Source organism: Leptosomus discolor, chromosome 2 (assembly GCF_034619465.1).
Source record: "Leptosomus discolor isolate bLepDis1 chromosome 2, bLepDis1.hap2, whole genome shotgun sequence".
In the NCBI taxonomy this organism is placed as follows: Eukaryota; Metazoa; Chordata; class Aves; order Leptosomiformes; family Leptosomidae; genus Leptosomus; species Leptosomus discolor.
This window is the reverse complement of record NC_141392.1, coordinates 66185920-66212888: the sequence shown is the minus strand read 5'-3', so window position 1 is coordinate 66212888 and position 26969 is coordinate 66185920. Positions and strand designations below refer to the sequence as shown.

At 39.5% G+C, this 26969-nt stretch overlaps 1 protein-coding gene across 3 annotated transcripts in view; it reads right to left on the bottom strand.

Moving 5' to 3' along the window:
* EPB41L2 (erythrocyte membrane protein band 4.1 like 2) overlaps positions 1 to 26969 on the bottom strand; it is a 75122-nt gene that overhangs the window by 8524 nt on the left and 39629 nt on the right. Inside the window, exons 8-18 of one of the 3 annotated variants that reach the window (XM_086461230.1) lie at positions 25819 to 25971; positions 23663 to 23760; positions 17361 to 17533; positions 13994 to 14175; positions 11800 to 12447; positions 9815 to 9847; positions 6562 to 6708; positions 5089 to 5193; positions 2152 to 2298; positions 1057 to 1110; positions 288 to 848 (exon numbers count right to left, since the gene is read on the bottom strand). In XM_086461230.1, the coding sequence (XP_086317356.1) occupies positions 288 to 848; positions 1057 to 1110; positions 2152 to 2298; positions 5089 to 5193; positions 6562 to 6708; positions 9815 to 9847; positions 11800 to 12447; positions 13994 to 14175; positions 17361 to 17533; positions 23663 to 23760; positions 25819 to 25971 (2301 nt within the window). Of the gene's footprint in view, positions 1 to 287; positions 849 to 1056; positions 1111 to 2151; positions 2299 to 5088; positions 5194 to 6561; positions 6709 to 9520; positions 9584 to 9814; positions 9848 to 11799; positions 12448 to 13993; positions 14176 to 17360; positions 17534 to 23662; positions 23761 to 25818; positions 25972 to 26969 lie in introns of all 3 variants that reach the window. The other 2 variants (XM_086461231.1, XM_086461232.1) reach the window with 2 other exon arrangements.

Here is a 26969-nt window from a genome sequence, read left to right as displayed (position 1 = left end):
TACATTATGTATATGCAGATAAAATAAGGGGGAGATAAAAAAAGAGATGTCAGTCTTCGGAAGGTTTGCCTTACTGGTGATTCTCACTCAGTTCTAGCAAAAAGTCAGAAACCATAACTGAAGGAAACAGAATTTCACTGCTCATCAATGGTTTCCCCTTCCAAATGATCTGAATCTTGTTGGATGCCTGAAGAGCTGGAGGAACAGGAGAAGAAGAAAGGCAGGTATATTTTCACCCCAAGAATTACCTCTGCTTAATCTAGTTGTCAAACTGTTCTACCATTTACCTCAGAACAACAAATTATTTGTGGTGCAACATCAATGTCAACATGAGACACATCTCCATTGAGTTTGAGCTGTTCTTCCTCTTTTTCTTCACCTAAATCTTGCTTAATTTCCTCTGACAAATTCTTCTTTTCTGTAGCTACGGTAACTGTATTTTCCTGGACCAAATCTTCAGCTGTAACTTGTGTGTGCTCAACTGGTACATTTAGCTTACTGCCTTCTGGTGTGGTTTCCACATGCTGTATTTTTTCTTCATGTTCTTTCCTTTTCATGTCTTCCTCTTCTTCCTGATCTTCCCTGATGACTTCCTCAATTGCCCTATGATGTGGCTGGTACTCTCCCACCTCTTCGTCCTCACTCTCACTACTACTGCTGCTGCTGCTACTATCTGATGGCAATGATGAAGAGTCCTTTTTTGACAGATGCTCCACCTTACATGTTTCCCCAGCATCAGTGGCAACTTGCATTTTCCCTTTGTTGGTTTCGTCTACGACTAGTGTTTCTTCTATCCCAACCTCTGCCTGCTTCTTCTCCTCCACTATGTCCAGAGTCTCATGTGAACTCTGCACAAAAAAAATGGATGAGGAAAAACAAAAGTAGAGTATATGAATAAATTAAAATGATGGAAACAAAATTAGCTGATGGCTGGTTCGTGTCATGTAGAAGACAAAAGATGGTTGTGATGGTTAACTGAAAAAGGAAGGAAAGAAAGAATGAAGATGGATTGGAAGAGTTAGAGCCAGATTTAGCTATGGAAAAAATCAGTAGAACCTTATCAGCATCGCTGACTCCAGTACAAGGCGCTTCTGCTCTGGAAGCATGTCTCTGCGAAACAAAAAGCAATCAGAGGATAAAAATCAATGCATAACCCTTTTCAACAGTGCAACACCCTCCAAGCAAGCTTTTAAGAATGTACATACATAATACTAGACAGATACCGTGTATTCACTACAAGATTCACATAGAACTATACTCATTTCCTTCCACTTCACTGAAATACTCCATTCAAAAGTAGGTAAGAATTATGGACATTATTAATGGGGATAAGTATTTAATTATGAAAAGCTGAAAATCAAAGCATGAATGCATTGGCCAGTGATGGTACTGAGGCAGTTATTTCTCTCAGTTAAATCAGGAATTAAGAAAAAATAATATTAAGGGAAAGTAAAAAAAACCCAAACTTATTTAGCATTCTAGTATCAGTTCACCATCATACAAAATAAAGACTTTATTGTAAGATTTTATTAGTTGTTCATCTTTGGTCTGTTACTTTATGAAACTTAATACATAGAAAGCGGGAGACTGTTTATGCTGTCAGAATAGCAATACATGATTACCAAGATGATCCCATTAGGATCAGTTTCGAGCCAAAACGATGAGATTAAAGCAGTTATATTAGTATTTGTTCTGTAGCAAAATGAGCTGTGACGGATACCCCAGAAAGCGCACCGTAAGTTACGTATTAGGTAGTTTTTTTGATCTCATGTATTTTCAGTGAACGGTTTGCAGCAAAATTTGAGTTTGAATGACAATACAAAAATCAACACATCATCTGTGACTTAATCCTAGCTTTCATTGCTGTCCACCAAGCAATGCACCTACAGACCGTAAGCCAGCATTCCTGGTGAAGCTTAAACCACCACCAATCGGTGTTTCTTGAGTGTTGCAAATACAGAATTGTGCTCTCTAGCTGGACCGCTCCCCCCTCTGATAGAAGCAATCAGCTTACCGGCTCCGACAGAGAGCAGCAAGCTGCAGGCCACCCTCCCGGCACTGCTAGGGCCCGGGGGCGGCGGCTAACCCGGCGCCGGGCGGGAGCGAACCCGCGGCCCGGCGGGAGCGGCGCGGCGGGGGGGCGGGAAGCACCTGGGGCGGCGGCGCGGCCGAGGCGGCGGTCTCCTCCCCCGCAGCGCCCTCTGCTGGCCCCACGCGGGCGGCGGCGAAGGGCCCTCTGGGGCCAGCGGGAAAGCCCTCCTTACTAAATAAAATGGACGTTATCTCCTCTTCTAGGCTCTAGACGGGTTAGAAAAGGGAAAGGAAAGAGTTAGGCAGTGACGGACGGAGCGGCAGCCACCTACAAAGGACAGGCCTGGCAAGGGAGGGCCGTGACGGGGGCGGCTGGCGGGGCGCGGCCGAGGGGGCGAGGGGCGGCCGCCCAGCCCCCGCCGCGCCCGGCCGCTGCACCGCGCCGTGCGGACGGCAGCGTTAACGTCTCCGCGGATTTCCAAACAGAACCGTTTGCGTAGGCAGTAATCCCGTATTTACTACGGGGATTTCTCCCTTTCAAAAATCCACTGTTAACACCTTCTAATGCCCAGTGGGCTCAGAGCTTCAGCGTAGTCAGGCACATTTGCTTTGAACAGTCCACAGCCACAGCGCTGGAACGAGGTTTTCTTTATAATACCTGTTATATATATGCTCTTCAAATGCTTAAACAACCTCAGCGCATTTGTTGCTTTTGAAGAATCTGTTTTCAAAAAGCTTTTCCCATTCTACTGGGAAAGCTTGTTTTATTCAAACATACATAAAAGGGTACGTTGCCTTAAAGCACAAATTATGTTCGTAGCCTGGTCCATTTTCTGTGGTACTGTAAACCTGTACGATAAAGCAAATGTTTAAAATTCGTGTGGGTACAAGCCTCTGAAAAGGCTAAAATTCTTTACTCCGGTTTTCTTTCCATGAGCTCTTGTATTAAGTTAGAAGTAAAAACAGTTAAAATGAAGAGCCAATAATGTAACAACTACCTAACATGGACATAACACACATTTTGACAACATTCAATAAGATAAATTTCTGTCTTAGGAAAAGGTACTACGGAGAATCAGGGCAGAAGCACACGCCAGAGGAAAGCCAAGGTGCCATGCAGACAACTGTGTGGACTCACCATGTGAGTAGCAACGCAGAATCTGAACCGACAGAAGTTACACCATGCTACTGTGCATATACAACAACACATATGGCATGCAGAAGAACAGAGAAGGAAAAGAAAAAGAACCTCTGTATTTTTTTTCCCTACAGTAAAATTTAAAGTGTATTTCAAAGGTGCTAAGAAAAATGTAATGTGACTGCAAATTATTAAACCTGCCCTCATGCGACATTCTATATCCATCAGGGCAATGGGTTCCTCACCCCCATGTACTTTCCCTAGTTTACTGTGCCCAATACATGGTCATCTATTAATAGATTACATCAAAAGGCAAAAATGTTCATGATACGCCTTCTGCCGTGCCCTGGTACCACATGTTTTCTAACCACTAAAATAAGTAAAAAAAAAAAAGCAGGGGAAAAAAAAAAATCTTTATGTGGTATGTGGTCAGACTGTGTGCATCTCTCCCCACATATGTGTATAACTAAAGACAGGCACATGCCACCCATCTTTTTGTATTTTACCACCTTCAAATTTTTAGGTCTTCTAGCTTCTGAAAGGAAAACCCCAATCACACAATTTGTTTGATAATGTAACACCTGTTCCCTCAGGAGGCATTTAATAAAAATGAACAAATATATAGCTAGAATTGGCACATTTCATCAAATTACTGTAGCTACAATAGTGTATTAGCCTGTGAAGATGTTTAAATTCCTGGCAAACTCCTTCTGGTGCATAGTCATATACACTAGCATGAACTACTATTTACAAGCAGCAAGGAGGGAATGGATTAAAAAAAGTAAAATATTGTGGGTATCTATAACATAACAACATTTTACATATTTATTTGTGACATTTGTATCAATGTGTCATAATTTCTGTTATAATTAAGTCACAGATGCTGTGGGAGTACGGTGATACAGAAGTACAGTGGCACAAACGAGATGCACCCAAAGTAACATTTCTCATACACAGAAAAGTACTTATTTGCCAGTACTTTCACTGGAGCAAAAGAAGGAAGAAAAGAAAGAATAGTAGCAGTGGTATCCCTGCTTTATTCTTGTCTGTTGTCCAACTACCTAAAAGACAGGTAAGGAAACATACAGTCCAGAACAGGACTGAGCAATGTTTTCATCTACTAATACCAGCAAATTTATAAATTGGGGGTAACAAAACACTTGAGCACAAACTTCTCTACATCCATCAACAAATAATTCAGGATGGAAATAAACTGCTTCCCAAACCTCATATTTATGTATGTTACTGAAATAGGACTGACAGCTTTACATTAAGCTACTTTTGTCCCAGTTCCCAGGTGGTGGAAAACAGTCCAAAATTGATGTAAAAAAGCAACATCGTAATTGCTACCCATCATCACTATCACACTGCTAGTAGTCCCACTGGTTATATAGTGTTTTTCACCGCAAAGGTTTATGGGGAGAAAACCTCCCTCTTTTCCTGGATGAAAAGGGAGGTAAAGAAGTGTGGAGGTACTCCTTTGAACTGAAGCTGCTTCTACAGCATTATTGATTTCAATAATGATTACAGAGTGAACACGTCAAGCAAAAGTTCTTATGTGAAGAGTCAAATAAGTGCAGACAATTATTTCCATATAGAATGGAAATACATGTTTTGCTGTCATCCTAGTCACATAAAACACAGTAATTTTCCAGTGAAAAATTGGTTTTCTTTTCAAATAGTAGCCATTCAGAACGTCACAGCTAGTTTGGTGTTTAAGCAGAACGTTGCCGGCATTCAGCTATGTGTATATGCATACACGTACACACACAGATCCTCGTTTACAACTCAACCTTCTCCTTTCAATACTGGCTTAAAAAACTTATCTCCATCAGGGAAAAAAACAGAAAAAGAAAGAAGTGCCCAAGCTAGCCCACAGCAGATACAGCAAAAAAGGCAGTAGGTTTCAGGGCAGCCACCTGATCGGTTTCCTCTGGTTTTGCTCCAGCAATCCGTGGCATTGCAGTCCATTGCTTCTCCTTCCCAGGCAGCGTTTTCAGTTGGAAAATGTGGTCTCCTTTTTTCTATTTGATTTTCATTTTATAAAACCAGTGTAAATCAACAAGCAATGAGACAGACACACACTATACATAAACATAAACCCAAACCATCTGAAAGTGACAGAACATACTAGATAAGGAAAAAAAAAAACAGATATAAAAGAATTTAGAGGGGCATCGACTTCAATACAAAGAAATCAACATGGAAAATACACACAACCACATAACAAAAATTAAGTTACACTTTTACATAAATGTCTGTTTTAACCAGGAAGATATTTATAGCTATTAAACGAACCAATATGTCACAGACATTTGAAAACTTGACCAGCATTTGTACCTACGCATATACCACTATGTGTAGAAATATTCAGGTACTACTCAGAAATTTGAGGAATAATTTCTTGGTAGTAACCATAAATTAATGAAATATTCATTAAAGAAGTGACCCATACAGTCAGTGACTGTATAGTCTGTGTGCACGTACTCACAGTTGAGATTGCTTAAGCATCTTATTGAAATAATATCTTATTAACAAAAATAATTTGTACCATCAAGCAACCTTATTGAAAGTTCACCTTTCTGGGGACTAAAAAGTAGACAGGACAACGATACATTTAAGAGGCAAGGGTAGGAACAATGGTGAAAGAAAAGGATAACAACAGAAGATACACTGATTGCTTTTGAAGACTCATTTGCTCTTCTACTCTGTGAAAGAAGCAGCAACTAACTCCCCATAAAACTTAAAGTTTCACAACAGCAAGAGATCTTTATTTGGATAAGTTTTCTGGCCACAAGCATTCAGGATATTTGTAGAAAATTATTTTCCAAACTGCTGTTTTAAGGTTCACTCAGGAAGGAGGTATAGAGAAAAAGTAGATAAATTCCTTTTACAGACTTTTGGAGACTAAGATGAGTAAATTTTAACAACTACATTAAATATGTCCTGAAGAAGTCAACACTGTAAATTAACTGATCATGTAAGTTCTTTCTGAAACAACACACAGGCTGTGTGTGTCTTTATGCACAAGCTGCCTCTGAAGAGTTAAAGAAAGGGAAAAAGAGGGAAAAGTTCTACTGTCACTGAAAAGGTTATCTCTATCAATCTCTGTAATTCGGAGTGAAATTTAAGCTGTCCTTAACATACAGAAAAATACTGCCATTGCTTCCATTTTTTTCTAGTGATTCTAATTCAGTTATTCTTGTAGAAGAATAAAATTCCACGTTATTTAAACTCAGATCCAATGATAAGTGGTAAAAAGTTAATGTATAAGTATAAACAAATACTACATTAGCCAAAGAAAGTGTTACTCTAAAGGACAAACTGCATTTACTGTATTACATACAGGGTTGTACGGAAATGCATGCGGACAAGCGTCTGCAGTGACATACCCCTTGTGTCTGTAAGGACAAAGGTGTGATACGCCGCTTTTCCCACTCATTTGGGCGTGGTTCAGGTGTGGATTCCATGAAATTGCGCTTGAGCTCACTAATGCTAGCCTGGTGTTTCAGTAAGTCGTCCTGGGTCTTATCCAGGTCCTAGCAACCCGCAACGTAAAACAGAGTAGGACAAAACACGACAACAAAAGCAAACTTAACTGGGAAAAAATAAAAGAAAAAAAGAAACCAAACCAAGGGAAGTGCCTTGTGTCCGAAGAGCTATTATTCTTTGGATGCCTTAAAATAAAAAAGTTTAAGGCTATCAGGCAACCAAGATGTTTTGGTTTTGTTTTTGTAATGAAAGGCCACTCATACACTGTTTCTTCCATACTTTAAGGCAAAGGAAAAATAACGCTGTGCATGGTTATTTAACAGAGGGCTATTTTCACCCAAAACATGAAATGACTAGCCCTTTGAAGCAGCAATAATTTCCAGTAGTTGCTTGCTTTTTTCTGAACTTTGTAAGCACAGAAGCAAATGTTTTGGGATATTGCACAACTAACATTATTGAAGGTTGCTGTAAGAAAGAATAGTCTAACCCAAGAAGCATTATAAAAATTCATCTTTCTTGATATTACAAGCTCCATGAAAAATATTTGCTTCTGTGAAGGCAATACTACAGGGCCAAATATGCGAGCAACTAAGACCTGTTTAACTTCAGAGGGACTACTCATTGTGCCTGTCATGTAGGTTTAAATTTTGGGAAGAATCAGATTTAAAGACTTAAAGCCTGACACCTGCCAATTCCACATTATATGAACCTGACAGCAGACACAGCGCTTAGGTAGGGATGGTTTTTGTGCACACCAATGCCAAAGAAATGTTCTCTCTAAATTGCACGTACACAGGCAAGTGCCAAAGGGGACACCATAGCGTGAATATTGCATTAGATTTTGTGATGACCCATTGAGGCTAAGCTGCAGCACCTTGGATCAAGTAACTACAAGCTAGTCTTTCACTTTATGCCAGATACAGGAGCGGACGTAAGGATCAGGAGCTATGCAGAAACATAACTGTTCTGGCAAGTAGGCAAAAATCTACTTGCTTAGCTCTTTTGGAAATCCATTATCCTTTAAATACAATGCTGGGCTTTGGTGGGAAAAGCAGATTTCACTCTGCTTTCATAATCTGCCCTCCTTCCAGCATTCCAGGTCTCAAGAAAAGCCTATGTTGATTATGCACACTCTAACACAAGAATATTTTTTCAGTATTCTGTGGTGAAATTCAAGTTTAAGCCTCAGATCCATTTTTAGTACGGAATTATAAGACTGAAGATTAAAATGGAATAATATCAATGTAGACATAACTATTAATGAAGTTTTATCAAAAGAACATAATCAGATACAGTAATTTAGGTAAAGCAGCTGGCTTTTGCACAAAGATTTTATATACTTTGTAACAGAGCATTTTGAAATTTAACATTTTGGTTACGACTTTTAGCATCAGTGCTTACAATGCAAAGATGCCTCATCTTGAGTCATGAAAAATCCAAACCCAATACAAACTCATTAGTTTCTACTTTCTCTTCACTTGCATGTTCAGCACCAGTAACAGTTTGGTGCTGCACACCTATTTCCCAATTCTGCAAATATTCACACATGCACTGTGAACACTGAGAACCTCTCCCCTTCTGGCAACTCAGTAGGTTCATATTGTCACAGGACCAATGATTCACTTTTAATCAAGGACTAACAAACGAGACATTAGATATGTCCCCCTAAAGTATGTATTTTATGAGTGAAATAAAACCGTATGCCAAAGGCATTCTATTACACAACTGAAGCTCATAACAATCATATAATTTTAAAACCTGTCTTGGCTTGACACAAGGCACCTTTCTTGGACTTGATAAAAGCAGTTACACAATGCACACTTCCAGTGCTTTAGTAAGTTATACACAAGCAAAGTTTCAATAGTGAACGAAAGCTGCAAAAAGCCAAAAAACATATTAGTTGGGTTACTGCGATCCGCCCATCTCCTTAGTACTGAATAAAACTAATGATTTTTAAAAAGACAGTTTTTTGTGACAAAGGGAATTATTTATAGCCCCATCTGGATGTATAAAATAAATTAAAGACAGAAGTAGGATTTTCTAAAATTTCTTCAGTTATTAGCTTATGTTATTAACCACAAGTTAAATGACACTGATTATAACTACAGACAATCTTTGATAAAATAATCCAGATTAACAGACTATATGGAAATTTTTATTAAAAAAATCTCTACCTCAGTGACAAAGCACTACAAACGTTCATGTTCGAAGCTCTTTGCTATTGCTCATCTTCAATGAAAACCAACCTTTAGGAAACAAGAATTGCTTCCATTTGAAAAGTGAAAAAATAAAGCAAAGATTTCAGAAACATATCTAAACATTCCCTTTAAAAATCTGATCCTCAGACACATTTCTCAAAGCTCCTATAAGCAATGAGCATCAGAACCAGAATTAGTTTTTCCATACTTCTACTACTGCTTGTGCCTTACTAACTCCATTTATTCAGATAATTATTTGACAAAGGTTGATTAAACTGGCAAAAACTAAAAATAGTGCTCAACAGAAGACGCACACATTGAGGAGCAATGTATAAAAATCCCGTTTCGGATTATGAATTGGACCCATGTGCTTGCTTTATCTAAATAGGGCTATTATTCCCAGTTGCCACCTTGAAAACAACTACCAAAAGTATACAAAATGTACATTCAACATTTAAGCTGAGGGGGTTTTTTGTTTGTTTGGATTTTTATCTTTTCGTTTAAATTCAGAAACTAGAATGATAACATGCAACATTTCCAAGCTGTTTTTTCTCCCATGCACTTCATGCACTGTGTCCATAACAGCCTGCAAGTGACCTCCCATCCCATGCAGTCTGGCAGCCCGTGAGAAGGGAAAGTGTTTCTTATATTATATACAAACCTCCAACATTAAATTGCTATGTCTGACATAAATATTTTCCCCGTCTACCCTCAAGGAATTGCTCTGTGAAATTAAGCCACACACAAAAAAATAAATAAAAAAAAATATAAAAAAATTAACATAAAATATACGTGCAAGTAAATAAAAAAAGACCCTTAGAATCAGACAGTTAAATAAAGGAAATAAAATGGTAAGGTGAAAAGGTACTATTCAGGCTAAATCCACAGAAAGTTTGGGGTGCTAACAAGGCAGGCAGCGACAGCCAGATTTAATTGTAAAAAAACAACCATGCACCTTCTGCTGTGCTTCCTCCTCTTCAGGTTCCACCTATGTGAGCACGTGGCAAATTACCAAGAAAAGGAACTGTTAACACACGCTCATAGACTAACACAGAGGCTTAATCTCTTTGTAAATGCTGCAAAGCGTGCTATATTTACAGACCTTTACTGTTTCGGCCCCAGATGTTGAAATTATTAAGCGACTTTGGTCTTCCTTCACCTACATTGTCGTAGAATAGCTGAAGTAATATTTGGCATAAGTGGCATGAAAAACGGAAGTTTCACACTGTGTCCCTTTCTTGCTGTACTTTCCAGTGTTTTCCCAGATGGAATTTAAGAATGAGTAAAGAAAAAAAAATGATATGTGTAATTTCTATGGTAAGCGCCTTAAACTCTGCAACAAATTGATGGGAAAATGAAATCTAATGCATGAGTGCTTTTGGTAGGAGAGTCTAGGATTCAAGTCAAACACCTAAATACTGCATTTAGAAACTGTCTTAATTATTTTAAGAAAGTTGCTGTCTTGGGATGAGTTATTTGCACCTCACCCCCCTTTTTAGGTGAATATATTCTTCCTCAAACTGCAATGAACTCTGTTGGAAATGATGGGTCATTTTCATATCTTACCTATGACTATTCTGAATGCCTTAAGGAACAGCGCTCCTTAAAAAGCAAACCACTTCTCAGTATTTCCACAGGTACAAATATCAACTGCTAATCTTAGGAAAAGATCCATTTAGAAGTCAACACTGTGCAAGTACATAAATTTGAAGAGGAGTTTTCTTACTGCACAAACTGTTGCATTTTGGACTCTGTGTGAGTGCACACATAATGTGATACATATCACATTTTTCTTCATTTCTCGTTTATCTGGGGTTCTATTTTATGCAATTTTACATTACAAATTATGGATTGAATTAAGTTACAGAAAAACTGAGAAAGTCTTTAAAGTCATGTTTTTCATTATTTTAAACTTAGATTGGTGTCTTTAATGATGTCATGTCGTATTTACCATGTTTTTAATATGTACATTGTATTGATTTAATCAGTGTACCAAACTTTGTTAAATGTAACACTGAACAGGCTCTGCCCCTTTTTGATTCTATACTATTTCGTTTCCTATTTCCTTTAAAGATCAAAATAAAACACCTTTTTCTAGTGGATTGCTGTAACATGCACAGCAGACTTAGGGAAATGAGGCATTTTGTCAGCAACTGCAGATGATCAGAGCAACATATTAGTGTAACTGACGCTTCTGTACAGCAATTTTAACTGTATTTCAAAGACTGTTCAGATTCTAGTGATTAAAGTCTGACATAACCTGCAATCCCAGCTAATGAATGAAATCAGTCTCCATCTTAACTGCTGCTAGAGATTGATCAAAGCACTTAAAAAAAAAAAAAAAGTGCCTTGGACAGACTCAACTTTGCACACACCCTGGTAGAGCAGAAACATCTGAAATCTGGCATAACAAAAAAGCTGATTTTAAAGCATTCACAGTTTTCTGAATTCACTTTTCAGATCTAAACAGAACTTTGGAGACGTGCATTCCAGTCAATGCACGCAGGAGACATGCATTTTAACACCAACTGATAATGCAAGTAGCACAACTTGCAAATAGTATCAAGCAATAATATATCCAGTATTACACAACACTTTCAGTATTCAGATTTATGTGCTCATAAACATTTTGAACCACAAAGCAACTCTACCTGCAACTGTCTATCTGTGGAATCTAATGAAATTATGCATGCTGTAGGAATTCAGGCAGAATAACCACCAGCTATCTATGGAGTAAAAATCCTGCAATGGCAATTTTTCACAAATAAGAAAAGTTAGAAAGATACAGATATATGTGTGTGTATGTGTGTGTATTTAAATATATACAGGCATGTACGTAGACATATCCCTATAGTAGGAAGTGTGCAAAACTGAGCAAGCCTCTGGGAGAACAAGCATAAAAGCTATTTAAGTTAACATTTAAGCAACAAAATTACACACCTCCTCTTCCTCTGCTTTGTCATTCAGGTCATTGCCATTAGAGGCACTAAAGGAAGTCACCTTAGGCTCCAGGTAGCAGAGGGACAGAGCGAGAGGAAGGGAAAATGTGAGTGAAAAGGGAATAGACTGGAAGGCAGACAGAAGTAGCACGAAGATAAGGAGAAAAGAGGGGATGAAGGAAGGAGACGTAATAGGAATATAGTGCTGAAGGACAGGTGGGAGGAAAGAGATGCAAACATCAGGAAGGCTAGGAAAAGTAATATAACCATCCTCATCAAGCAGTGAACGGAAACTAAAAGAAAAGTATCTGATAAAGCTGAATGAGACACACAACTCAGTGCTTTTGTAGTCATTTGTATGGATTTTTCCCTCCACAGCAGAGGAACCTCGACTAGCTAGGGGTCCCTTAGATTCAAAGATATTATTCGGTAAAGCTATTTCATTTTTATTATGAACTGGTGTTTCTTTCATGGAATTGCACTCTGAGATGTCTGGGATGGTAAGAAGGGGCTCCCCAGAGGGATCTTCCTCTGAAATATCTGAAAGCATGTCCATCTCAGGGACAGGTGACAGGTTTGTGAGATGGGATGACACAGAATGGATGGGTAGTGATGATGGGTATATGTGAGTGAGCTGAAGAAAAAAATTCTGTGCACAGTGGAAAATGAAAGCACAACAAAATGCACGTTTGAAGGCACAAGAAGAGGGAAAAAAAAGAAATTATTAGTTAGTGAAAATTTTTACTTAGAAGCAGGGATAGCTCTACTAACCCAATAGAAATGCCAAATAAAAACAGAAATCCCCTTGTGTTTTACAAGCAGCCAACTTGTTTACTTCTGTGGATTATGAGAGGAACCCATTACGAATGTTTTGTTCTCAGGCTGTAAAGAACCGTGCACTTTTGAACTGTAATAGTCACTTACAACAGATGGAAGCGAACAGACATTCAAAGCTTTGGCAGAAAGGTCAGGGGACAGTGCAGTATGCCGAAGACAAGCTGGCACTTTGATTCTTGGGTTTATAACCGTTTCCTCTAAGAATTAAAGAGAGCCAGAAAGGAAAAGAAGTATCTGCGCTAGGGGGGAAAGCAAGCTGTTCACAGAATTGGCACGTGTAACAAAACCTTACTGAACAGCTTCCTGGAACAACGTCCCAAAATACTGCTTTTTTTTTTTTTCTTTTGGTTAAAATATTGAAAGATACTGCCACTTTGAAAAGAAGGGAGTATCACCGTTTTACCAAGCCCAAAGTTAAAACATAGTAATTTATTTAACCATTTTCTCCCATAAAGAAACTCCTTGTATGCCTTTTTCGTAAGCTAATTCAAAATTATTTCAGTTTGCCAACAAACAAAAAGAATGCAACTGTTTGTATTTGTTCCCATCCTACACTTGAATGCAGTGGGAACACGTGAACCGCAGAGAGAAAGCTCAGCAGTCCCCCTAGGAATCAAATGGGTAGCTAACTTGCAACAATGTTTGAAAACAAAATTACTGTTTAAATATGACAGAAAGTTCTGGAGAACTGCCCCCAAAAGAAAAGATCTCAAAGAGAGAAGAGCAGCAGATTTTAGCTGACACTTTGGAAGGAAGTTTTTATATCAAATAATACAAGATCTAAATTTAATTTTTTGACCTGTTCCCCCAGTAGCTCAAACAAAGGAGACAAGTACATGGTTGTTTGCAACGGGAATGGACCAAAGTACTCAACTTGTCACAGAAATCTACACCTCAAGTCAACATAAAGTTTTTAAACAATAAAATAATTCTGCAATGGCTACTAAAACAACACTGTTACCTATGGTAATTAAACACAGTCACAATATACCCAACTTTGTAGAATGTACACAACTGTGGACATACTAACAATATTTTTAAAGTCTAATAAGGTAATCAATAAAACATTGTTCACCCTTTGAAATATTTTTTTTCAAGAACTCATGCAAGCTTGCTGAGAATTCAACTTAAATTTATAGCAAGAAAAAAAACCCTATGTCAATGCCATTCAGAAGTTCGTATTCTCTTTTGCTTACATACACTTACATTAAATTAAACCTACAGAAAGCATTTGACAATTTTCCTTTAATAATTTGATCCAGTGTTCTGTACGATACTCAGAAGTGAGAGGCACTAAATAACCACACATGGACACACACCACATGAACAAATAATTTTGGTGTGAAAGTCAGCCATACCTTTCCATCCTGAGTCAATTCTAACTGTGGAGTTTTGACTGGGCTTCCATCTTCTTCTCTGCCACCTTCTTTTAAGTTGGCCTGACCAGCAGCTTCAATGTCAATGATTTTATCTCCAGCAGCCTGCCCTCCAGTAGCAGCGAAGTCTCTTAGCAGACTTTGGTCTGAGATACCCATGGGAGCTATTACAGAACAAAATAATTTTGGTTAATTGGGGTAAATTGGAACATTTTGTTTTTAAGACTTAACAAAATGATTTTATGGTGATGTCAGCAATGAGCAATACAGGCTAGTTACTGAGTGATACAATATTTTTCAGCTTCTTGGCTTTACAAAAAGTCTACGGTTCTCATTGCACTGCTAAGGACAGAAACATACCCTTGTCGTATAATGTGCACTTACTATGCAAGGGAAAAAAACCTCACAGTATCAGGTAAGTATTATCAATTTTTTTTTTATTAGTCTTGGAAGACAAATTGAAGGTACTGTTCTTGTCACTGTATAAATCACCATAACGAAAGATGGAAATAGGCAACAGCGTTTTGTGGAAATTCTCTATTTTGAGAGGACTGTTTTAATGCAATATAGAAATAGCTCTGCATGTAACTGTCACAGTATTTTATTCTGGAACCTTAGCAAAACTGCAGAAACAACAGCTCCGTGAAAGTAAGACTTTTTCTCCCTATATGCTTGTGAAAAATGGAAGTCAAAATAGTAGTAATGAAATACAGGAGAATTAATTAAATTAAGCAACTTTTTAATAACACAACTTTGATATAAGCTTAATTCATTTAGCAATCTTCTGCAATACCTTCATATGCCTTTGCTTTACAAAGCCAAGGTGCAGAAAGTTGAGAGCAAGAGGTGTTTCTTGCAGTACCTTTAAGAGATATCCTCTTTTTGAAAACAGTTTCAGCTCTGCATCAGAGACTCCTTAAGCTGCTGAGAAGCCAAGGCCAGCTAATGGCAAATGTGGGTTTTGGGATGTTAGGCCTTCAGGGCATCTCTAAGTGGTGAGTTCTGCAACTTAAGCTTCTGATCCCTTCTTGGGTATATGTCCCTCAAGTTCCACAAGTAACTTTTGACAAACCACAGAATAATTTAGGCTGTAAGGAACATCTGAAGGTCAGCTGGTCCAACTCCCTGCTCAGAGCACATCCAAATAGACCAGGTTGCTCAGGGACTTGTCCAGTTGAGTTTTGAGCATATCCAAGGTCTTTTTGAGCAAAATAAAAATTTCTTATTTCTAACTGAATTTTCTGTGTCTCAAATTGCAGGCACTCCCCATTGCCTTATCACTGGGCACCTCTGAGAAAAGCATGGCTCCATCTTTTCTATTCCTTCCCTGTAGATAGCTGTAGACAGCCGTATCTTGTTACAGCCTTCTCTTCTTAAAGCTAAAGGACCACAGTTCCCTCAGCCTCTCCTTGTATGTCATGGGCCCCCAGCCCTCTAGCCAGCTTGGTGGCCCTTACTGGGCTCACTGCAATATGCCAATGCCCATCTAATACTGGCGAGCCCAAAGACGGACACAGATGTGGTCTTCACAAAGTACTGAATGGAGAGGAATAATAATTTCTTCTAATGCTCTGGCTATGCTCTTACTAATACAGCTCAGGACACAGTTGGCTGCCTTTGCAGAGAATACTGTCAATTCATTTTCAGCTTGTCCAGTGGGAGTCCCCAGATCCTTTTCTGCAAAGCTGCTTTCATTGCAGTTGGTCTCCCAGCACATCCTGGTGTTACTCCTCCTCACATACAGAACATTGCATTTATTTTTGTTGAATTTCATAAGGTTCCTTTCAGCCCATTCCTCCAGCCCCTCTAGTGAGGGTGAGGTAGGAGTAGAGCAAGAGTAACCCTTACAAGGATGACTACGCAATTCTAGGTATTTGGGAGGAACAAGGGTACTGGACGTGCCGCTCACAGAGGAGACGCAGAGTGCAAGCGCAACCTCTGCAGAATTTTTCTTTTCAAGTGTACACTCACAGTATGAGCCTACATCTGGACTACTGCCTGAAGAAAGAACAATATTTAAGTTTGACTTTGAATGAATACAGTTCAAAACTATTACAGCCTTAAATGCCAGCAGGAAAAGCTGGTTTCATTTGAGATGAAACCAAAGATGATCAAGGGGAAAAAAAGGAAAACCAATGTTTCATCATGCTCAAAATTTTGACTGTGATGGTTGTGTAAGAGTGAAAGTTTGGGCCTGAACACACATGCATATACATCTGTATTCTGCAGATGATACACAAGGGATCCCAGAAAGGCTTGGTGATACAATCTCCGAGAGTTGGGAAGAATTCAAATTGTTTCTAACCAAAAGGAGTACAGGAACTAAACCAGACTCGGACAGTAACACTGATGTGGTGATGAGTCTTTTGGTTGCCACAGAGACTCATCACATGCTACCAGTGCAAGCGCTTTTGCCTCTTATTTTTGCTTTGGTTCTCAGAAGGTAAGATTTTGTAGGTTTCCCAAGCAAGTGTCACAGTTTGCTTATTTGTCCCAGTATAGAAGAGTGAATATTTGCAGAAGTAAAAGTCTTCGAAGTAAAAGATTTTTGGAGAAAAAAAGGTAAAGTTAACAGCTGATTGTAGCTGAACTCACATCATTGCACAGTTCACTTTTATTCTAGTGAAGTTACGTATGCCTGAATCTAAGTGAAGCTTCACGTCATTTTTCTGAAGAATTTTTCTATTTTATATTATTTCAGAAGTGATTTAGAGTGAAACATGTGCTTTTACACCTCTCAAACATACCTGCCTTTGAAAAGCATGCCTGTTTCCAGTAAAGGAAACCAGAAGCTATTTCTGCTCAAAGAGACCAAACACAAGTAATGACAAAAAAATTTTTGCTATTCAAACAACCTCAACATAAAAATTGCTAACTAAACACAGAAGTATTGAATAAATATACTAGGATAACAACATACCTAACAAAATGATACAAAACTAGAAGAAACAACTTTTTCTGTCTTTTCTGTTAGGTGTAGAGGGAGATACTCAAAACTACCCAGAGCCCAAAAGATGCTGCTGACCAAACAATTCTAATCATAGTGCATGCCTATGCTGTAAAACAGATATGAGTAGTGAACATAGATGCTACATGTCCAATATAAAATCCTCTATATATTCACAGCAATATCATACAATTTAGGCAGTGACTTACTGTTTAGATCACCTAAAATTGACAAGTATCCGAAGTGATTACTCCTCACATCAGCCATCAGAAATTGAAATTCATAAATTTGTCAATTAACATTCCGGCCATCCATAACGTTAACATTTTTGAACGTTGGTCAGATCAGAGTGACAACACATAATGTAATCATTACACTGAAGAAAAAAGTCAAACTTGATACCTCCATCAAGGCTTCTAGAAACACGTTTGCTTGAAGTGCGTTCAAAGTATGGAGCCGGTCTGTCTATGAGGCTGCTAGCCTGTCGTGACTGTGCTTGTGTACGTCCACTGTAGCGGAACTTGGAACCCAAGGTTAGAAACTTTGCTTTTGGAGGCTGTTCTGGTGATACAAGTCTAAAAAAGTACATATGAGAAAAGTCAGTTAAAAAGCTTTATGTGTTTCATGAGGTACTTTAAAGCTAGTTATTATATTTCAACTTCAGTTCACCATGCATGATTCATGCACTCCAAGAAAGAATTTGACCGTAAGCTCTGAGAAGAACTTCTGAGACAATGCATGTTATTTATTATTTGCAGTTGGAGTTGAAGGGATGCTGATAAGTCACATTTACCACAGTATGACTAAGCATCTGAGATCCTGATCTTTTGGTGCTATCTTGGTTGAATTATATTTTCTGTAGAAAACTGAGGCCATTATAGGTCCATGTAGAATATCTTTCAGATCTCTCTCCATAGAATGTTACAATAGAAATTACACATTCCACTTCCACTGTCTTTCCTATATTCCGAGGTACCAATACAGCAGCTGCTACTCCTCAAAGTTCAGGACTGGTGTCTCAAAGCTGCATAGAAAGCTGCGTCAAGTGAAAAAAAGATTGAGATGGCTGGACAGTTGTGACCCAAGAATAAGACATTTAACAAACTAGATTCAGACTCCAGTTTCCTTACAATGTCATTTATAGATCTATGTAATGTTTGCTGAATATGAGGGGAAAAAAGCATACTGCGAAAAGGGTGAAAAAGAGATTGTTATGAGTACTATTAATGCTGGGTTCTGTGCTGGTTATGTATATTTGTACCTAAGTGTTAGCGTCAATGTCAGAAAGTCCAAGTAAAATGTGGCAGAATTTGCTATGAGGGATTCTGCTTTGTTCCAATGGTTTTTGACATCATATGAGTTCGAAGAGACAGGTCCTCTATACCTCTCTGAATTTCCTTCAGTAGGAGGACTTCAGGCTCCTACTCACAGAATCACAGAATGGTAAGCGTTGGAAAGAACCTCTGTAGATCATCTGGTCCAACCCCCCTGCCAAAGCAGGTGAGCCTAGAGCAGGTCACACAGGAATGGGTCCAGAGAAGGAGACTCCACAACGTCCCTGGGCAGCCTGTTCCAGTGCTCTGCCACCCTCAGAGTGAAGAAGTTTTTCCTCATGTTCAAGCGGAACTTCCTGTGCTTTAGTTGATGCCTGTTGCCCCTTGTCCTGTCTCTGGGCACCACTGAAAAGAGCCTGGCCCCATCCTCTTGACATCCACCCTTTAATTTATAAGTGTTGATGAGGTCCCCTCTCAGTCTTCTCTTCTCCAGGCTAAAGAGCTCCAGGTCTCTCAACCTTTCCTCGTAGATGCTCTAGTCCCCTAGATGCTCTAGTCCCTTCATCATCTTAGTAGCCCTCTGCTGGACTCTCCAGTAGCAACCCGTCCTTCTTGAACTGGGGGGCCCAGAACTGGACACAGGACTCCAGATGTGGCCTCACCAGGGCAGAGCAGAGGGGGAGGAGAACCTCCCTCGACCTGCTGGCACTCTTCTTAATGCACCCCAGGACACCATGGGCCTTCTTGGCCACAAGGGCATATCGCTGGCTCATGGTTAACTTGTCTACCAGAACTCCCAGGTCCCTCTCTGCAGAGCTACTCTCAAGCGGGTCAGCCCCCAGCCTGTACTGGTGTATGGGTTTATTCCTTCCCAGGTGCAGGACCCTACACTTGCCCCTTCATTAGGTTCCTCTCTGCCCAGCTCTCCAGCCTGTCCAGATCTCGCTGAATGGCAGCACAGCCTTCCGCTATATCTGCCACTCCTCCCAGCTTCTTATTGTCAGCAAATTTGCTGAGGATCTAATCCTCATTGCTTGTACTTTGTTTTTGAAATCTGAGCCATCAGCTTAAACGCTGAGGATACTGTTTGTTTCAGTGCCAACCTTGCTGATAGGATAAAGCCATCACTGCAGGAACTCCTCCCAGCCTCTGCTTCTCTAGAAGGGTCTTTGATGTTGTATCCTGGATCAATGTAGTGCTGCAAATACATGCTCACCCAGCATGGCAGTCTCCATGGCATATTCTGCCTCTGTATAAAACCATTAGACTATTCCAGATAGAGGATTTTCGATTTGAGGATCTGCAAAGAATGAAAAGCTCACGGAACTTCAGCTTCTTTCAAGGAGAACCAGCAACTACTGTGCCCTTTGTACTTAGGATGACACAGATGGGCAAGCGAGACTTAAAAGTATGCTGACTTTGTTCTCCTCTTTTGAAGCATTTGCACAGGGAATACCTGTGTCAGTGGAATCCGATCCAACATATGTTAAGACAGTATCCAGTGGTGGGTTCTGAAAACTGACAGACATTGTAAAGATATTTAAGCAGAACTGAAGAATTTTCAGATACTTAGTAAAAAGAATGGTGAGCTAGTGTGGTGGGTGGACCCTGGCATCCAGCCAGGGTCCCATCAAAGCCACTCTATCACTCCCCCTACTCAGCTGGACAGGGGAGAGAAAAAAATATAAGACCGAGCTTGTGGGCTGAGAAAATGACAGGGAGATCATTCAGCAATTACTGTCATGGGCAAAACAGATTCAACTTTGGGAAAAAAATAATTTATTACCAATCAAATCAGAGTAAGATAAGGAGAAATAAACCAAATTTTAAAAACACCTCACCTCCACCCTTCCCCTCTTCGAGAGCTCAGCTCTGCTCCTGATTTCTCTACCTCCTCCCCCACAGCAGCACAGGGGGACAGGGAATGGGGGTTGCGGTCAGTTCATCACACGTTGTTTCTGCCACTCCTTCCTCCTCAGGGGGAGGACGCCTCACAGGCTTTGCCTGCTCCAGCGTGGGGTCCCTCCCACAGGAGACAGCTCTCCACAAACTTCTCCAACGTGAGTCCTTCCCACAGGCTGCAGTTCTTCACAAACTACTCCAACGTGAGTCCCTTTCACAGGGTGTAGTCATTCAGGAACAGACTGCTCCAGCGTGGGTCCCCCGTGGGGTCACAAATCCTACCAGCAAACCTGCTCCAGCGTGGGCTCCTCTCTCCACGGGTCCACAGGTTCTGGCAGGACCTTGCTCCAGCGTGGGCTTCCCAAGGGGTCACAGCCTCCTTTGGGTGCATCCACCTGCTCATTATGGGGTCCTCCACGGGCTGCAGGGGGACAGACTACCTCACCATGGTCTTCACCACAAGTTCCAGGGGAATCATTGCTCCAGCACCTGGAGCACCTCCTTTCCCTCCTTCTTCATGACCTTGGTGTCTGCAGAGTTGTTTCTCTAGATATTCTCACTCCTCTCTGGCTGCAGTTGTCTTTGCACAGGTTTTTCTTTTCCCCTTCTTAAATATATCCCAGAGGCTCTACCACCACCACTGATGGGCTCAGCCTTGGCCAGCGGCAGGTCCATCTTGTAGCCAGCTGGCATTGGATCTATTGTACATGGAGGGAGCTTTGAGCAGCTTCTCACTGTAACTCCCTTGCTACCAAAACCTTGCCATGTAAACACCATACAGCTAGGCAGAAGGGTACTATTTTCTTTAAGAAAGGATCTTTATGGCTTTGTCAGAGCACTAGCCATAAGGATCCAATCCTGCATGCCTAAGATGCATATGAACGCAACCGAATCCTAATCTGTTCCAACATATTTTTAAAGAAAACAGAATTCAAGATAGACTAATCCACGCTTCTGCACTAAGGCCAGTTATGTATTAAAATCACAAGTATCTGGAGCTTCACTTTCATTGCTTCTATAAACCAGCCTTATGCAATCTTTCTGACAATATTTCTCCACATTACTTCCAAGAGAGAGTGCATTATGCATTAAGAGGAAGAAGGCTAAGAGGGTTTTTCCAAGGTTCTTTCTGTTCTTTATTTTCCAGTCTTGGCAAGGCCACAGCATTAACTGCCATTTTTATCTTCCACCCTGCTGAGACAAACTTTTAATCTTTTAATGTGGAAAAAACCAAGAGAACTAATTACTTCCCGATTAAGGGCATTTGAATGGATTTTTTATATTACAAACTTAATTACATAAAATAACTGAAGACTATGCTTTTACCATTTTAAGGCATTCTGAGGAGACTGAAACAATCATGAAAATTTCAAATAAAACATCATAAAGCAGAATTATAAGCAGCTTTATGCAGCCATTGGTTAAGATCCAGAGTTACCTCAAAAGATTAATATAGATAAATAGTCTGACTGTATTTCTTGAAGTAGACTGTGGATCTTTAAAAATGGTACTGGAATCCTGTAAGGTTGAGCTGATACAAGCGAATCCAATGACTTTTGGTTGTAATTTTTCAGCATGGTTCATTACAAATTTTTATAAATAACTTCATATGGAGCCTGAATTTCCCATCCATTATAAGAAGATGGAACTTAATGTAATTATTTGATAAAAACCGAAACATTGCAAAAGTCAACACAAGCAATCTTACAATGTTATATTGGGCAAGCTAAGACATCTGGAAGAATGTACATTTAGATTGAATACAATTTACTGTGATATCACACGCAAGCTTTATACATGCCCTGAAAGAGCTACAGTCTCTTGGACTATAGCAATTGCTTTCTGCTTTTTATCTCTGGAAAAAATAGAGCTGGATTTATTTTACTGTTTTTAAATCAGGATGAGAGGTTCTGAGGATTTTATGTGTGATGACATCAGTGGAGTATATGGATTTTACAGAATGGTTCAAGTAATTGTTACATAATTCTCGTTATAATGTCATTCCTGGTTAGGAAAAGCCACTTCTGATTGGAATAAAATCCAATTATTTTTATTATGTCTGAATTTCTGTAGTAAGGTTATCTAATACATATTAACACTCATGAAAACTTTTATATTTGCAAATGAGGTTCTCAGTTGAGGATTTTTGACTTCCATAAGATTTGGGTTTTCCCTACTCAGGTCCATTTTATTACTACAAAATTAAGAAATACAGTTTCCCAGCAAAGAAAATTACTGCATGAGTTATTTGAAGAATATTGATAAACTTTTCATTGCAAATAGAACTGAATGCTATTTGGGGAAATCACGAGTCAAAGCAGACTTCAAATTTTAAAGAATAGAATGGTGGACTATGCATCTTAATAAACTTAAATGACGTATTTTATCGAACAGTTAAAAAATATATTTGATCAAGATTTAACAAAGAAGTGCTTCTAAATTAAGCATTTTTAGACTAACTGCCAATCTCTGTCCAAAGTCTAGCATTGCATTCAAGAACATTCTACATTCAATGAAAATCTGAATACTGAAAACCATCCAATGAGACAGTTCCAGTAATGAACTGCTTAGGTCTCGTGGTCTCCAAACTCTCTGAAGGTCTCAGTCTAGCAAGTGTATTCAGCTTAGACTAGTATTCAGCAACAGGACTGCATCTACCTTAAAATACAATTGCTTTTTAAAAATAAAAAAAACAGGATACTGAAGGAGAAAGTTTACCTTTTACATACCCTAGTTACTGGGCTCATTTGAAGCAAGAAACTCAGATTCACTGCCTATTCAATGGATAAGAGATTCAACCTAAACCTGTGACTCCTACACTGCATGGGGCACATGTGCTCCTTCATGGAGTTTGTGCTATTATAAAAACCAAATGAAGATTTTTCAAATTCCTTTTCAATAGGGGAAGTAGAAAGAGAAACAACTCTGTGGCCTATTGTTAAATTGCTCATTTACAAATAGACCATAGTTTCAATGACCAATTCAGAATTCTACATTTATCAGTTGCTGTGGAAAAAGTGCAGAGAAAGTTATGGATTATTACATAAACAAATAGCAGTCTGTTTTTAAAGTGATCCTCTGTACTTTAAAGAATGACTGTGAACTCAGCCCAGTTTATAAATCAGGAAAAATTCAGCTGTAACTATTTACATTCAGTAGAATATTCTGAAAAGTGAAGTGAATGAAGATTACTGTCAAGCCCTGAGAGCTTCTTGTAAAGGTGTATGGTGGCTTTCTAGATGGTCACTCTGAAAAATCAATCTCTCAAGAAGCCTTACGTATGATCACTAGATTAGTTCCATCCTGTTAGCACTCTGAAAGTTTAAATCAAGCAGTTAATTGTACTTGAGACTTTCAGAATTGGTAATTTGGAGTCAATGATTGTCAGGGTGTCTTCTGTCCAAGAGGTGTTACTGGACTGAGAAATTAGGGCCAAAGAGAAGGAAAATCTCTACTTTCCTTGTGTCCTTGAAAAGAAAAACAGAAGCATACCTGGCAAAGTAGGGGAAGCAGAGAGTTATCATTTACCTGAAGAAAGTATGGTGCTCCACACAAACCTTCCATAATCTTTTAGCAGCCCGATGGTTTGGCAGTTTGAACCCAATAGTGCTCTCAAACTGTTCCAGCTGGAAAGAATCCACAAATAAATTAACTCATGACCTTAAGCTGGCTATTAACTAGCAGGCAGAGTTCAGACAGTTCCACTACTGTAACAAGCTGTAATTCTCCTACCATTAAGACTTCATAAGATTTAGAAATTTTTAAAAAAAAAAAAAAAAACACCAGAATTTCCAGCCTTTTAATAAAATTATTACTGGTGGGCTAGTAATGATGGGTAATAATCACACTATCACTTCCTATCTGTACTAATGACTCTTGAGAAATCAAATACTACTTTAGTGTTCCTTGATGATTTTCTGACTAGCTGCCCAATGTATTTATTTTTAAACAGCATGAAGTAATTGTACTGCAGGTTGTGCTTCACACTTTCCTTGGATTTAAAAAAACTCTGAAATCCATACTGCAGTATTAAGCTTATCTGATCTGTTACACTATATAATAGCTTCTTAGCAAAAATATTACCCTCAGTGAGTGCAAGAACAACACATTTGTGTTCCAAAACTTACAAAACTACAACGTTAGTATTGTACTATTGGTATTTAGAATTCTCTTTTGTTTCATTTATTCACACAGAAAAGCTATCTCAAACATTTCAGAGTATAATCTAAAAAAGCATCACTGTTTGACATTTTGGTTTTTGTTACATTTCCAGTTACAATGTGTTCAAAATGTTACCCCCCCTCCTTCAGCAACTCACACAAACATATCACAGAATCACAGAATGTCAGGGGTTGGAAGCGACCTCTGGTGATCATCTAGTCCAACCCCCCTGCAACAGCAGGACCACTTAGAACAGGTCACACAGGAACGCATCCAGGCAGGTTTTGAATGTCTCCAGAGAAGGAGACTCCACAGCCTCTCTGGGCAGCCTGTTCCAGGGCTCTGTCACCCTCACAGTGAAAAAGTTTTTCCTTATGTTGGTGTGGAACCTCCTACGCTCCAGCTTGCACCCGTTGGCCCTTGTCCTGTCATTGGACACCACCGAGAACGGCCCGGCTCCATCCTCCTGACACTTGCCCTTTACATATTTATAAACACTAATGAGGTCGCCCCTCAGTCTTCTCTTCCCCAGGCTAAAGCAACCCAGCTCCCTCAGCCTTTCATCATCAGGGAGATGTTCCACCCCGTTCATCATCTCTGTGGCTCTGCACTGGACTCTTTCAAGCAGTTCCCTGACCTTCTTAAACTGAGGGGCCCAGAACAGGACACAACATTCCAGATGGGGTCTCACCAGGGCAGAGGAGAGGGGGAGGAGAACCTCTCTCGACCTACTGACCACAGCCCTTCTAATACACCCCAGGCTGCCATTGGCCTTCTTGGCCACGAGGGCACATTGCTGGCTCATGGTCATCCTGCTGTCCACCAGGACCCCCAGGTCCCTTTCCCCTACGCTACTCTCTAACAGCTCAGTCCCCAACCTATACTGGTCCATGGGGTTGTTCTTTCCCAGACGCAAGACTCTACACTTGCCCTTGTTGTGTTTCATTAAATTTCTCCCCGCCCAGCTCTCCAGCCTGTCCAGGTCTCGCTGAATGGCAGCACAGCCTTCTGGTGTGTCAGCCACTCCTCCCAGTTTTGTGTCATCAGCACACTTGATGACAGTGATGGTATCTGAAAAGAAAGTTGAATCCACTATTTCCACAGCAGCAAACAGAAAGAGTTACAACATCCTACAAGAGAACTCAAGCCTTCGGTTACAGCCATAAACTAGATGCACTGACATTTAGTGAACAATTATACCCGAAAAGGAAGAGAAGCTGGCTCTCTCCTAGGACTGCAAGTTTGTATAGACAGTAAGAACACAGCCAATATAACTAGCTTTGCCTGTAAAAAAATGTAAAATTATAAGATGGCAGCTATTAACAAAAGAAAATTTTCTTCTTGGTTGCATTTAGTAATCCAGACAAGCATTTAACACAATCAGTAGAATCTGAAGAAGAAAATAAAACACTCTTAAGTTCTAGCTGAATTCAACATAAGCCTGTGAGGACATCTGGGGAAAAAAATGAGGATGTTTTCTTGTTTCTGGATAGAAATTATCTCACAAAAGAAACAAAACTTACTTCTGCTGGCCTGACTTTGATGTAGAAATTACTTCGCTTATAGGAAATCTTCAGAATTTTTGGCCAAGCAAAGCGGTTGATCCGGAGTCTATCTTTGTAAATGAGCAGTCCATTAGCACACACACCCAGCATGATATCCACACCTTCAGAATCCTGTCATGTATGAGACAATTTTGTAAAAATCAGTTTAATAACATTCCAAACAAGTAATTATTGCTGGCATACCTTGAGAGAATAATGAAACTGGGACTTGTTTCATATTCAAACCTGAAAGACCCTGACAATAAGACTCTTAAAGCAGAAATAGCCAAGTACATTAATTCTATGGGAAAGGCTTTGGACTCTAAGTAATGGCTTTGGCACTCATATGCCATTGCATATGCCACAGTTCTGGGAAATTCTTCAATATTCTGGCAATAGGGACTAAGTCAACAACTTACAAGCAATGAAAGGTATGGTGGGCATGCTTTCAATAATTTCAACAAATACTAGAAGAAGAAAAAATTAAAAACAAGCCTTTCCAACTTAAAGCAGGCAGTGAAAGTCTGAACAAGTTGGTAATCATAGTGATCTTTTACAGTCACCTACTATTCCAGTAAAGACATGGGAAGTGATGGATAGTTGGCTGAAAATGTCAACATAATGATTTCAAAGTGCTGGTGGGTCAGGTTTCTGAGCACTCTGTTCTTCTGACAGCATTTGATGCAAGTTCTACAGGCTACAAAACTTTTCACTTACTGGTAAGTCTTCAATACACTGTACCACTATACAGTACAGCAAAATCTCATGACTTCCCCAACAACAAATCAACTACATCAAATGCCAACATTGTCATTCAAAAGTTGCTTCACTGGCATAACTAATAGCTGCAAGCAGATCCTGGCAAACAGCAGTTATGATGCTTGCAGTTACTTCACTACAGCAAAAGAAAGCGCCAATAAAACTCTAAAAATCTAAGTTCCTTAAAAGACTACAGACCAAGGGAACTGCCACGCTGCACTTGTATTAAAAAATTAATAAATGTTACAGACATAGTTAATGTATGAGAATAAAAATTTAAGTATATTTCTTTCAAGTGCTTCTAACAAAACACAGGGAAATGTCTATGGAAAATTACTAAAACAGGCACACATTGTTTCCACATGAAACGG